A 12,292-nucleotide genomic window follows, 5' to 3' on the forward strand; every position below is an offset into this window, starting at 1 on the left:
CATATATTTTTGTTTTTTAAATATATATTATACCGCTAAACAGTAGATTGGGTGGCCAAGAGTTGTGAAAGGGTGATAAAGGCGTGTGGAACCTTATCACCGTGGGCCATAATGGCTCGAGTCGCAAATGAACCAGAAATAATGAAACAGCGACATCTGCTGTTGATGGCGAGAACAGACTTTCCACTGATTCTTTTGTCCTAACAGTATGTGCCTACTTAATCATAGGTACATTTCCTAGTTTGAGCTGACTGATTAAATCACATATGACCATATAACCTGTTATATATCTGTCGTCATCAAGTGGTTGACTAGGCGTGGCATGTTATTGTAAGCTGTGGCCGCCATGGCTTCGGTAGCCTCCTATAGGCAGTGTTTGACCACATCAGAGGAAGTGGGAATAGGAGTTGGAGGAGATGCCAAGGCGCAGTTACTTCCGTACCATGTGAGATAATCATCCGCAGAGCGAAGTGTTCTGCTCACGCGTAGACTTGAAACCCCGGTGCTGCACGGTAGACTGTACAGTCTGTACTGCCGTGACACCCGAAAGTAACGGGTGAGAGAGGCACGGGCGAAAGAGGAGCAGAAAAGCAGACTGAGAAGCCATGGCAGATTTTACAGTGTCTCTGTCTTTGCTGGCGGGGATCGTATTGGTGAGCGAGGTGACTCGGCGATTGCTCTTAAGGCTGCTTGAAAGAACCGGACTTGCTGTATATGCTGTTGAGCTCGTGTCCACCTTCCAATTGTGTGCTTGTACGCACGAGCTTAAGCTGCTTGGTGAAGTAGGTCGACTTGAGCCCCGGTTTGCCCTTACACTGACATACCTGGCGTCAGTGGTCCATGCGCTCACCTTTCACGGAGCCATTGGTAACCCCTCCGTTACACTCGAAATGGCATACCGAAGGAACCTCACGGGCAGATGCGCACTGCTGCGGATAGCATGCCAGTTCGCGGCAGCAGTTGTGGCTCGAGCGATAGTCCGGGTGGTATGGACTCTAGGGTTGACCGACCTGCACCTGCGACACAAGCTACTTGGCTTCCAGTGCCTCAGCCCCATTCACGCGCCACTGCCTACAGCCGCAGCGGTGGAGCTCGCCTGTGTCTTTGCTGTCCAGACAGCGGCCACTCACACGCATGCGGTGGACGAAAAGTACCGGGTGCACGCAATAGCGACGGTTGTCACCGCCATGGTTTATGCAGGTGCGAGTTCCCCGCCTCAACACACGAACCAGGACACAGAAAGTTTCTCACAGAAATGCGCGTTACATATTACACCCAGGTGCGAAGTTCCGTGCAGTTTTGCATGGTACCGAGCATCATGGATGACTGGGAGCCTATAGAGCCATAATCACATAGCCTACATGCATGAAAGTGCATTGACTGGAGAGGTCGGGGTGCAGTTAATATGTAACTGCTGTTTGTATGTGGAAAGACAAGAGACCCGTGGCTTTGTTTCTGATTCCTGTAACATGGTCATTACAGCTTGGCTGCTGGTTGTCATTACACAGATTTACTTTATAATCTTGGGATGGGAATAGCTTAGTGGTTGGAGCATTTGACAGCAGATCAAGAGGTTGCAGGCGGGTTCAAATCCTTCTCTGTGCGTCTGTTAAAACGGCTAAATAAATACATATGGTAGCAACATCTCTGTTGTGTGACTGGAGCCAGCAGCGTTCATGCAGCCAGTGTAGATGTGTAGGTTACAGACATCCTGTCACCCTACATTTAAATTAACCTCTGCAGTGTGTTGTGTGTGTGTGTGTGTGTGTGTTATTGCAGGTGGCAGTGTCACTGGGGCAGTGCTTAACCCTGCGCTAGCTTTCTCCACTCAGTTCCCCTGCAGTGGCAACACCTTCTTAGAGTACTGTCTGGTCTACTGGCTGGCTCCTGTCTTAGGTAAGACACTTCTGGCCCTGACTCCTGCCCTCTCTCTCTCTCTCTCTCTCTCTCTCTCTCTCTCTCCAACTTTTTCTTCTTCTCCCTCAGACTCTGTCTCTGGTTGTCTAAATGTTTGCTGTGTGGGTGTGACAGTGTTAACACAAATCTGCTTAGCAGTTTAAGAACCTGAGCGTGTAGAGGAAGGAAGTACTGGGAGTCAGTGACTGGGAGTCAGGTGGCTGAGCGGTTAGGGAATCGTGCTAGTAATCTGAAGGTTGCCAGTTCGATTCCCGGTCATGCCAACTGACGTTGTGTCCTTGGGAAAGGCACTTCACCCTACTTGCCTCGGGGGGAATGTCCCTGTACTTACTGTAAGTCGCTCTGGATAAGAGCGTCTGCTAAATGACTAAATGTAAATGTACTGTGACACACACAGCAAGCTGGTAGAGTGGAGGGTACATGAGAATAGGTTTGTGTTTGGCCTTGTGCCACATGCTGGTCGGACAGAACAGGATGTAAAGCAGGAGTCAAGTTTCCCTCCTGTTCTCTCTGTTCATCTGACGTTCTTCTCTCTTGTTCCCTTCATCTTCCACTCCTTTTTACTCTCTGTCTGTGTTCCCACTCTTTCTCCTGTCACATCTTTACAACTCCTTGATCCCCCTCCCCCTCTTGTCTGCCTCTGTCTCTTTCTCTCATCACAGGTATGATCAGTTCTGTGCTGTTGTTTGATAAAGTCGCACCTCTGCTCTCTGGTAAAGCTGGTGGGGAGCCTCCCTACCGCCCCCTGGAGAGCAAGAAGTGGAACTGAGACATTTCTCAAACAGGAGCAACAAACAACTGTGTCTTAACCCACAGTGATATCATTCTACCAAGGGATCCTGTCCATTACCTACAGTGTTTACCGTAATGATCATGTTTCATTCAGATTCTGTGTGGCTCAGTGTAATCTGGCCACACAGAATCAGACTTTGCAAAAGGACCTTGGATAGCCTGGCACAATATTTCAGACTGAAAACATAAACCATGACTAGATTCAACGGTTGAAGTCTCCAAAACATCATATCATTTGTGGAAAGAGATCAGGAATGTGAACCTGTGTCGTTGTTTCTTTACCTGATAAACTATTTTGTAGCGTTTTAATGGTATACATTATACAGGATGAATGAAGTTTAAAAGCACATTAGTTTGAAAGAATTTGATATCATAGTCTTCAGACAACTACAGGAAGCTACTGTAAATCCAGGTCTGAACTGATTTTAATAGCCATGTAGATAATATTGTCTGTATGTGAATACGGTTCATTAAGGCCTAAAAAATTAATTAGTGTTACCAATAATGATAAGCATTTGCTTAACTAATTCCTAGCATTCCTGAGGAGGGGAAATGAAGACCTCACTCTGTACACCTATTTTCTGTTGAACTGGAGATTGTATGAGTTTTTAAGCACAACTGTGACAGGTGCCTTTGGAGGGTTGCATTCCCCCAGAGATGAAGAGCAATAAGGGCATTACCTCGGACTGACACATGGAAACAGCCAAAGACCTGTTTTAGAAAAGGAATTTGCCTATATGGTCATCCATGTAAATCTCCTAACGTGTGACATGTTGAAACATTTTAATAAAGCAAGGTTAAGGCCGATTCCCAATACTCTGTCTTACCCTTACCCCCTACCCCTTACCCCTAGCCCTTACCCCTACCTCTACCCCTTACCCCTAGCCCTTACCCCTTACCTCTACCCCTTAGCCCTTACCCCCTAGCCCTTACCCCTACCTCTACCCCTTACCCCCTAGCCCTTACCCCTACCTCTACCCCTTACCCCCTAGCCCTTACCCCTACCTCTACCCCTTAGCCCTTACCCCCTAGCCCTTACCCCTACCTCTACCCCTTACCCCCTAGCCCTTACCCCTACCTCTACCCCTTAGCCCTTACCCCCTAGCCCTTACCCCTACCTCTACCCCTTACCCCCTAGCCCTTACCCCTACCTCTACCCCTTACCCCCTACCCCTTACCCCTACCTCTTAGCCCTTACCCCTAGCCCTTACCCCTACCTCTACCCCTTAGCCCTTACCCCCTAGCCCTTACCCCTACCCCTTAGTTTTGCGTGTTCACGTGAGAGTAAGTGGTGTCCCAATACTTGTTTTGATCGAGGGGTAGGGCTAAGACGAAGGGGTATACACCCCTTAAAACCAAATGTTTTCGGGAGCTTACTTGAAACCTAGGGGTGTGTGAATACTGCCCAACCGGCAACCATGGCGGCCAGATCATCCAGAGTCCCATAAATGTAATATTTTCGGCTTAAATAATTGATAAAAAAATTACAACAATTTTGTTTTGTGCTTAAACCTGTTGTGAGGTGTTGGGTGCATGCTGGCCGAACGGAGGAACACTCATTGCCATGGAGAGGGTGGCCTTGACTTGCTTGACCTTTGAACCTGTGTGAAAAGACAGGTGCTTCTGACTGAGGGAAACAGTGTGGCATGTGATGTGACCTTCAAGCATGCACAGCACATGCTGGCGATCCATGTGCTGAAATGACATAATTTCAACTCCTACTGAATGTTGCATCACAAAAGAAATTCAATAATATGCTCATCACAACCGCAAGCAGGATTTTGTTGCTATTCACATCGATTCACAAATTTAAAAAATCGAATTTCTCTATATATATTTGTTTTTAATGTAAGCATATATTGAATAGAAATGTTATTAAAAATCGTGAATCGATTTTTAATCGAATCGTGACCCCAAGAATCGATTCGAATAGTGAGGTACCAAAAGATTCCCACCCCTAACTAAAAGTATGCAGGCTACTATTTTTACCAGATACATTAACATCATTTCATGGAGAGTTGTTCCTGTCTGAATACAAGTCCTTTGGAAGACTAAGAAAATCTTCCCCACTGCTGTTAAAGGAACAATTACATGAAACACCCTCTCAGGTACAAACACAGCTCTGGAATTTTTTTTCACAGACCACTGCACCTTTTTCTCTCATTTAAAAAGTTGAGAAGGACAATTTTGAGTGAGGAACAGAACGATAAGATTTGCAGTGGCCTCTTAAATCGTACCCTTCTGTCCTTACTCCTCACTCAAAATTGTCCTTCTCAACTTGTCCTATAGTTCCAGCCATCCCTGCCCAGGTGTATCTCTTACCCCAACAAGGTGCTCTGGTGTCTGAGAGGAAGTCTAGGATTAAGGCCCTCACAGCACCAGGAACCAGAGAGTCCAGTTTTCAATAATTATAGTCAGACAACTGTGAAGAGGAGACAGTGGAATGCTTTTGTCTCTCACACACACGTCTCAGAAGGACACGAGAAGTCCATGAGGTATGAAAATGTTACCATTATAAACATAAATTGTTCAGCCATACAGGTCTTTACGTAAGTTAAGTACGGTAGTGTGAAACCTCCTGCAGTCATGGTCTGTGCTAACAACCAAGTCCTTTGGTAATATACTGTGACCAGCTCTGAGTATTATAGTTACACATTCCTTCTGATTCTCTCTCGCTCAGCTGTTGACATGCAGCCTATCTGGTTCATCATGCAAATATTGACTGTGGTGAAACAGTCTACTGGACTGATAACACACAGACACGTAACACATTGTACAAAAACTGTTTATTAGTTAATACAAAGAGCAGGACCCTTCCTGCCAGAGAATATAAACTGAGGGGTCAGCTGGTCATCAGGTACAAAACAAGAACGCAAAATAAACATGGCTGTTTTATAGTTAAGGGAAACTGGGGGGCCTGCATTCAGTGGTCTGCCAGACTGCTTAGACAACATTAAGCTTCGTTTTGAATGTGTTGTTTAATTGACGTGTGTGGAACAGGAGGTGAGGACCAATAAAAGCAAAGAACATCCAGCCTCGGATCAGAGCCAGCTTTTCCTTTCTCTATCCCATAACGCACCTGGAGCGCTTTAAATGGCAGTCAGGGTCCATCTGGGGAGAGAGAGAAGTTTGTTTAAATGTTTGTTTATAATTTCATATCTAAGATCAATTAGGATCTGAGGTATGTTAGCCAAGAACTAAATACATATACATGTAGGGGGAAAAAGGATTATAGGATCTGAAGTCCTCTGTTACCAGTGATCAACATCTGCGTCTTCAAACTGCCCTGCCACCGCTGAGCCTGCGTCCACCTCCATCCCATCTGAGGACACAGCAGTCATTCATCAGTACACACACACACACTTTGCTTGCTTGTAGTTGTCCATCGAGGCCGATGATGACGTCCACTTCTGACTTCAACGGTGAGTTCTCTGGTGACTGTACAGTCCTATCCTGGATCCACAGGTCTTGTCACAGGTGGGACATGTGTATGTACTAGTGGTGGTACTGGCAACCTTGGCTGTGTTTCTTTTATGCCTTCTTTCCTGCCTGTCCTGTCTCCTGGCTGTCCTGTCTCCCGCCTGTCCTGTCTCCTGGCTGTCCTGTCCTCCTCCAGCGCTTCCGTCCCCTCTTGGCACACCTGACGCCAGGTGTTACGGTCAGCAGCCAAGCTCTCCAGGTCCCCAGGTCTGATTTTACACCTCTTTAGCGCTGTTTTTATTTGGTCTTTATAGCACTTATTCTGCCCTCCGGCAGAGCGTTGGCCTTGGGTGAGCTGGCCATACAGCACTTGGTGAGGCAGCCGATTGAGGGGCATCCTTATAACATGCCCCAGCCATTGTAGCTGACACTGACACACACACACACACACACACAACCTGCCTGTAGCCAACCAAGTGCAATTAATTTACAATTGCTTTGTGGGGCGTGTCTCAGACAAGTCTACACCTGAAACTAGGTCTACCACGTGACGGTGCCTCATTGAAGAAAGAAACTGGGCGAGGTTGTGTCGAGCAAAGGTCTAACACTTTTTTGAATTAAATGAAAAATGGCAACTGCTGGTGAGTTGGCTATATTTGTTGCTTGCAACCGCCAAAATATCTAGGGAAATGACCGTAATTCATTTATATATTATTTACGTTCATTCGGAACATTAATTAGCGTTTCGTTCTATTTTCCGACCACTGTAGATGTTGTAGCGGTTTCGAAAATGAATGTGTAGGCCTATTATTGTTTTAAATCGGGCCGGAATAACAGTATTTTTAAGGGTAAACTTGATATCACAGACGAATAAGGTATACAAATGCGTAGATATAGTCGCAAACACTTGTGTATAATTGCGTAAACATCGGACCTGCTAAAATGAAATTAAACGCACGATACCAACATTGGTTACTATTTTGAATGTATAAAGTAACATCTGTTGCAAACACATCCTGTTTTTTACGTTTTTTTTGCTACATTTCGTTTTTTGAACCATCTTCTGACTTACTCGAACAATCTATTGACAAATGGTACAATCTGATAGCACAAACAGGTTATCCCTGTCAGGGGAATGATGGTTATGGCCACACCAAACATGGTTGAGTTCCACTGAATAAACCTCTCTAATGCAATGTAGGTGTAACACAACTGAGGTGCAGTTTAGAAAATCTGGCTTCAGGCATCTCAAAATGTAATTCATCCAGTTTCAAATACAACTTATCTCCATGCTAGAAAAAGCTATTGAATAACCTTAATAACACTGTACCATATGCAACCATACAATTGATTCACTTTACAATAACCATCCCCCTGTGCTGTCTGACAGAGGAACAGGACCAGGTGGGGGTCGTGTTACTGGGGGGGAGATGGGCTGGGAAGAGCTCCAGTGGGAACACCATCCTAGGACTCCAAGATCCAGAAGGCTTCAGTGTCAAAAAACAAACCGATGTTTGTGTCAAAAAAGAAAGGGTCATTCACGGCACCCTGGTCTCTGTGGTCGACACACCGAGCTGGAACTGGGTGTCTGCAGAGGACACCTCAGAAGAGGTCAAAGTTCAGCTTCGAGAAAGTGCCACTTTGACCGGAGGGGGCTCCCCTGCCTTCCTGATAGTCTACCCCCTGGGGTCTCCTTTTGTGGGGCGTCACAAGCTGGCCGTGGAGGAACACCTGGAGCTGCTGGGGCTGGAGGTCTGGAGACACACCATGGTGCTGTTCTCCAGGGGGGACTGGCTGAGAGGCAGAGGGACTACCATGGAGGAACACCTTCAAGGGGCTGGGGAACAGCTACGATGGCTCTTAGACAAATGTGGGAACAGGTACCACGTGCTGAACAATATGGAGAAAGAAGATACCGATCAAGTGAACGAACTGCTGAGGAAAGTAAGAGAGATGCTTGGCGTGAGAGGAAAAAGAAAACGAAAGTGGAGCATGGAAGCTCCCCCTAACTGTAAGTTCACCTTACAACGACTATCCTTCCAAGAAGGTCAGGATAGTCAGGCTCCATACACACATCTGTGATAATAATATTACACATGATAATAACACTTGCTAAACGTATTAAGTCAGTGTTTTGTCTGCTTTGTAGTGACAGAGGAGGCCGGAGAGATGGGGGAGTCATCGGGAGAGAAGGATGGACAGGAGGAGGTCAAAGATTAGACTGCACCTTCACGTCTAACACCAGGTCAAGCCGAGAAACAAGAACCGCTGCCAAACAGCTGTTCGTATTTATCCATCTCACACCAGCCATTATAAAGCAGTACAGTAAAGGACTGCCCTGTTGAGTCCATGCCTCAGGATTCAACTATTTGGCGCCATCTGGTGATGAGACATGAATTGCACTATTGTGTTGTTACATATTGGTCCACCAACACACTGTAGATTGTCTGTTATAAAGCCAGATCTGTCATATCCATGTACAGAAAATGTCTGTATATGTTGTTTGTTTAGCTGGTGCCATGAAACTTGATCAATAAATTGCTATTTTATTACACGTCTGGTTATAATCTAATCCTGCCAACGTTGAGCATCCCTGTACCACGGACCCCACAACCCCCCCACAGGCGCTGGGTCTCCCTACCCTCGAACTCTCCATTGGGCTCCTCTGTGCGGACCCCGGCCATGTGGAACTGCTGGGCCACAGACTGGGCCAGCATGCCCTCCAGCCTCTCCAGTGTGGACTGGCCCTCCTGGGTCAGCGCTGACAGGCCCTCCTCATAGGTATAGAATGTAGGAACATCTCCCTGGCCGTGCTCTGGAGGGAGGGAGGGAGGGAAGGAGGGAGGGAGGGAGGGAGGGAGAGAGAGGGAGGGAAGGAGGCAGGGAGGGAGGGAGGCAGGGAGGGAGGGAGGCAGGGAGGGAGGGAGGGAGGCAGGCAGGCAGGCAGGCAGGCAGGCAGGGAGGGAGGGAGGGAGGGAGGGAGGGAGGGAGAGAGGGAAGGAGGGAGAGAGGGAAGGAGGGAGAGAGAGAGAGAGAGAGAGAGAGAGAGAGAGAGAGAGAGAGAGAGAGGGAGGGAGGCAGGCAGGCAGGGAGGGAGGGAGGGAGGGAGGGAGGGATTGAGATGGGCAAAGTAGAAAAAAGAAACATCCACGTTTTGATCAATTAACCCTTGTGCTGCCTTCGGGTCACATGACGCAAAGGTTCATAATGAACCATCGTTGTGTTTACCCAATTTTACCCAATACAAAAACAAATAAAAATAATTTTCTTTCAACCTTTGCAATGTGGGGGGTCTGAGACAGCCCAACGGTTAAAATAAAATGTTCCCTTTGTTTTTCTATGCGGTAAAGTTGTCGCAATACGACGGTGGGTCACAATGACTGATGGGTCAGAATGACCCGAAGATAACACAAGGGTTAAGAATAAATAGATTTCGGATTAGGATGTAGTAGTGATAACTGTTGGTTAGTTGTAACTGATTTAACTACTTGTACTCGCTGTGAAATATATTATTGTTATATTGGGAGTTTTTCCTTGTCTTCCTTGAGGGTTTAGGTTGGTTGAGGGGCAGTTCTATGGGCGTATGTGAAGCCCTCTGTGACATGCTTGCATGTAAAAAGGGCTATACAAATACATTTTTATTTGATTTACCGTTGCTTGCTTTCCTACAGGTACACTCTTGCACTTTTGAGATTCATGTCGTTTAATTTGTACAAATTAACAACTACATGCTCTTCAGTGTTTCCCCTAGGGTTAGACCTTCCAGGGGGGGGCGGAGGGAGAGGAGATGGGGTTGGTGTTAGAGCAAATAAGCAAATAAGTGGCAATGTGAAGAGACATAAGAGCAGTGTTTCCCCTACCATTATATTAGGGGGGCGGGGCTCTTCACATTGCCACTTATTTGCTTTTCACAATGTATGCTCATGTTTTGGCTACCTGCAATTTTTGGCTACAACTATCTCGTTGTTTATGATCATTGACCTATGCACTTTTGTAAAGCTGTCTCTTAGAAGTCGCTTTGGATAAAAGCGTCTTCTAAATGAATAAATGTGATAGTGAACCATTTTGTTTTTGGTTCTTACCTGCTTCTTTATCAGAAGCACATCCGACAAGGGGGAAACAAAGTGAGACCATTCATCTTAATACACGCAACAGCCGATAACTATAATGCATTTTATTTACACAGTGCACCCTTCTTTGTCAAGGTCATCTCGGGGCGCCACAGGTTTAAAAGAAAAAAAGGCTTGAGTGTGTGTGTGTGGGAGTGCGTGTGTGTGTGCGTGGGAATGTGTGTGTGTGGGAGTGAGTGTGTGTGTGGGAGTGAGTGTGTGTGTGTTACCCACCTGCCTCCTCCACATCATACTCCTCTCCCTCAAAATCATTGTCAGAGTCTTGGTCCTCTGGGTCAGGGTGTAGGGCCTGACACTCACACATGGCTGAGAACATGTTCTCCACTGCAAGCAAGCAAGCACACACACACACACACTTATTACACAGACCACCATCACGCACACAAACCCATGGAAACTAGAACTTGCCATGTCTACATACTGATCTTGTCTAGGCCTTCCCAGACTCACATGCTGCTTTGTCGCTGGGCACAAAGCGGATTTCAGAGATCGCCCCTGAATCTTCATCATCGCTGCTCTCATCTTCATCCTCCTCATTCTGGGCATCGTCCACCATCTCAGCATCATTGTCATCTGAAGGAAAAACTGAAATAGTTAGCCTACTATAATCTTTTCCCTAACAACTTCCCTTGAGATCCTGAACATAAGCGTTTCTTTAAGACACGGCTAAAGATTTAATTAATCCACAATGAGTTGAAAAATTGACGTATTTGTCTATGTCTCACCGTTAAGTTTGGCGTTGACCATGACGTACAGGTGTTCCTGAGGGTATGCGCTCAGATCTCGCGAGATGGCGTGTAGGCTGATGGAGGGGTATTCCAATGAGAATCCCATGCCTGACCCGTCAAACCACGACAGGCGACTGTCGAACAGAAATAACACCCAGATTACACATTCCAAATATACTGTCCGTGCTAAACCATTACACTTTTGAAACTAGGAAGTGAAATGTTCAATGGATGAGTCAACATATCATCAAAACTGAAAATAACATTTACTAAATACCAAAAGCCAAATTATGTGTGGCCAGTGATGTTTATGGTGATGCAAAATCCAGCTACCGTCTTTTTGACAGTCCGATATCTACTAGCTTGTCAGAAGCATCACATACGTCTCTGCAACGTAGAGGGTCCCCGAGCCAAGTCCCTTGCCGTCCAACACAGCAGTAGTCTCGGCTTGTTCATGTCTCACTCCCTCACTGGGAGGCGGAACACTCTTCAGCAACACCATCGTCTGAAGATGTGATGTCAATAGAAAAAAAAACTGTTTTCGATCCCAAGTGATCCGTGACCTATTTAGCCTTACAAAGCTTGCTAATTTACTCCGCTAAAGATGCTTCTCTGCATTACAGACTAGCTGGAGTTCATAAACGTCAAGCAAGAAAAGAAATTGCTAGCTAGAAATACTTTCCCTTTAGTGATATTAAGTTGCTAGTTCATTTGACAGACTATGTATTTAGCTATCAGGTAAGATGGTTAGCTCGCAAGGCTACAAACGGTACTAGTAGATCTCCACGCGTGTCAGATCCAGTGAGTAGAAGTGCTGTGAGCGTCCCCGCCAGATTACTGGAAGAAGAATGTCAACAATGGAAAGAACTATAACAAACTGCTATCGCCACCTACAGGCCTGGCGGTGTAGTGTTCAACCAACGAAAAAGCCGGCGTCATAATCTAGCTTGTCCCATAAATATGACGATACAAGAAACCAGCTGATTTTTTTTAGAAGAGATGCTTGGATGTCGGTTTTAATAACTTAGAAAACAACTATGTTACAGAACATAGAATATAAACATACATAAAACGTGGAGATATGATACACGATTACCTCGAGATGTTTTATTTTTTAATTTTCAGACTGGACATACCAAACAATCACATTTCCCTGGAGGTTGGCGTTGACAGTGGACTACACTCTACAACAGATTCATTTGACGCTGAAATGATGTGATCTGTTAGACATAGCACTGGATTAACCAAGTGTTCACACCTTCACAATTTAGGAAAAGGTATGAAAGACAAAAACAATGTAAAAGC

At 45.9% G+C, this 12,292-nt stretch overlaps 3 protein-coding genes across 3 annotated transcripts; 2 read left to right on the top strand and 1 right to left on the bottom strand.

Annotated features, from left to right (window-relative positions):
• Nucleotides 1–342: 342 nt before the first annotated feature.
• On the top strand, nt 343–3,615 carry aqp11 (aquaporin 11). Its single transcript, XM_062472748.1, has 3 exons — nt 343–1,200; nt 1,780–1,896; nt 2,580–3,615. Exons 1-3 carry the CDS (start codon nt 606–608, stop codon nt 2,684–2,686), a joined length of 819 nt encoding a protein of 272 aa, XP_062328732.1. The 5' UTR covers nt 343–605; the 3' UTR covers nt 2,687–3,615.
• Nucleotides 3,616–5,478: 1,863 nt separating this feature from the next.
• On the bottom strand, nt 5,479–11,823 carry clns1a (chloride channel, nucleotide-sensitive, 1A). Its single transcript, XM_062472253.1, has 7 exons — nt 11,371–11,823; nt 10,985–11,121; nt 10,710–10,832; nt 10,473–10,583; nt 8,771–8,944; nt 5,965–6,031; nt 5,479–5,820 (listed from the first exon to the last, which is right to left on the bottom strand). Coding segments are annotated over exons 1-7 (732 nt in total). The 5' UTR covers nt 11,490–11,823; the 3' UTR covers nt 5,479–5,819.
• Nucleotides 6,699–8,683, top strand: LOC134028620 (GTPase IMAP family member 4-like). The gene is made up of 3 exons (XM_062472254.1): nt 6,699–6,770; nt 7,520–8,140; nt 8,279–8,683. The coding sequence occupies exons 1-3, from the start codon at nt 6,758–6,760 to the stop codon at nt 8,347–8,349; spliced, it is 705 nt and encodes a 234-aa protein (XP_062328238.1). The 5' UTR covers nt 6,699–6,757; the 3' UTR covers nt 8,350–8,683.
• Nucleotides 11,824–12,292: the final 469 nt, after the last annotated feature.

Source organism: Osmerus eperlanus, chromosome 11, assembly GCF_963692335.1.
Source record: "Osmerus eperlanus chromosome 11, fOsmEpe2.1, whole genome shotgun sequence".
Classification (NCBI taxonomy): domain Eukaryota; kingdom Metazoa; phylum Chordata; class Actinopteri; order Osmeriformes; family Osmeridae; genus Osmerus; species Osmerus eperlanus.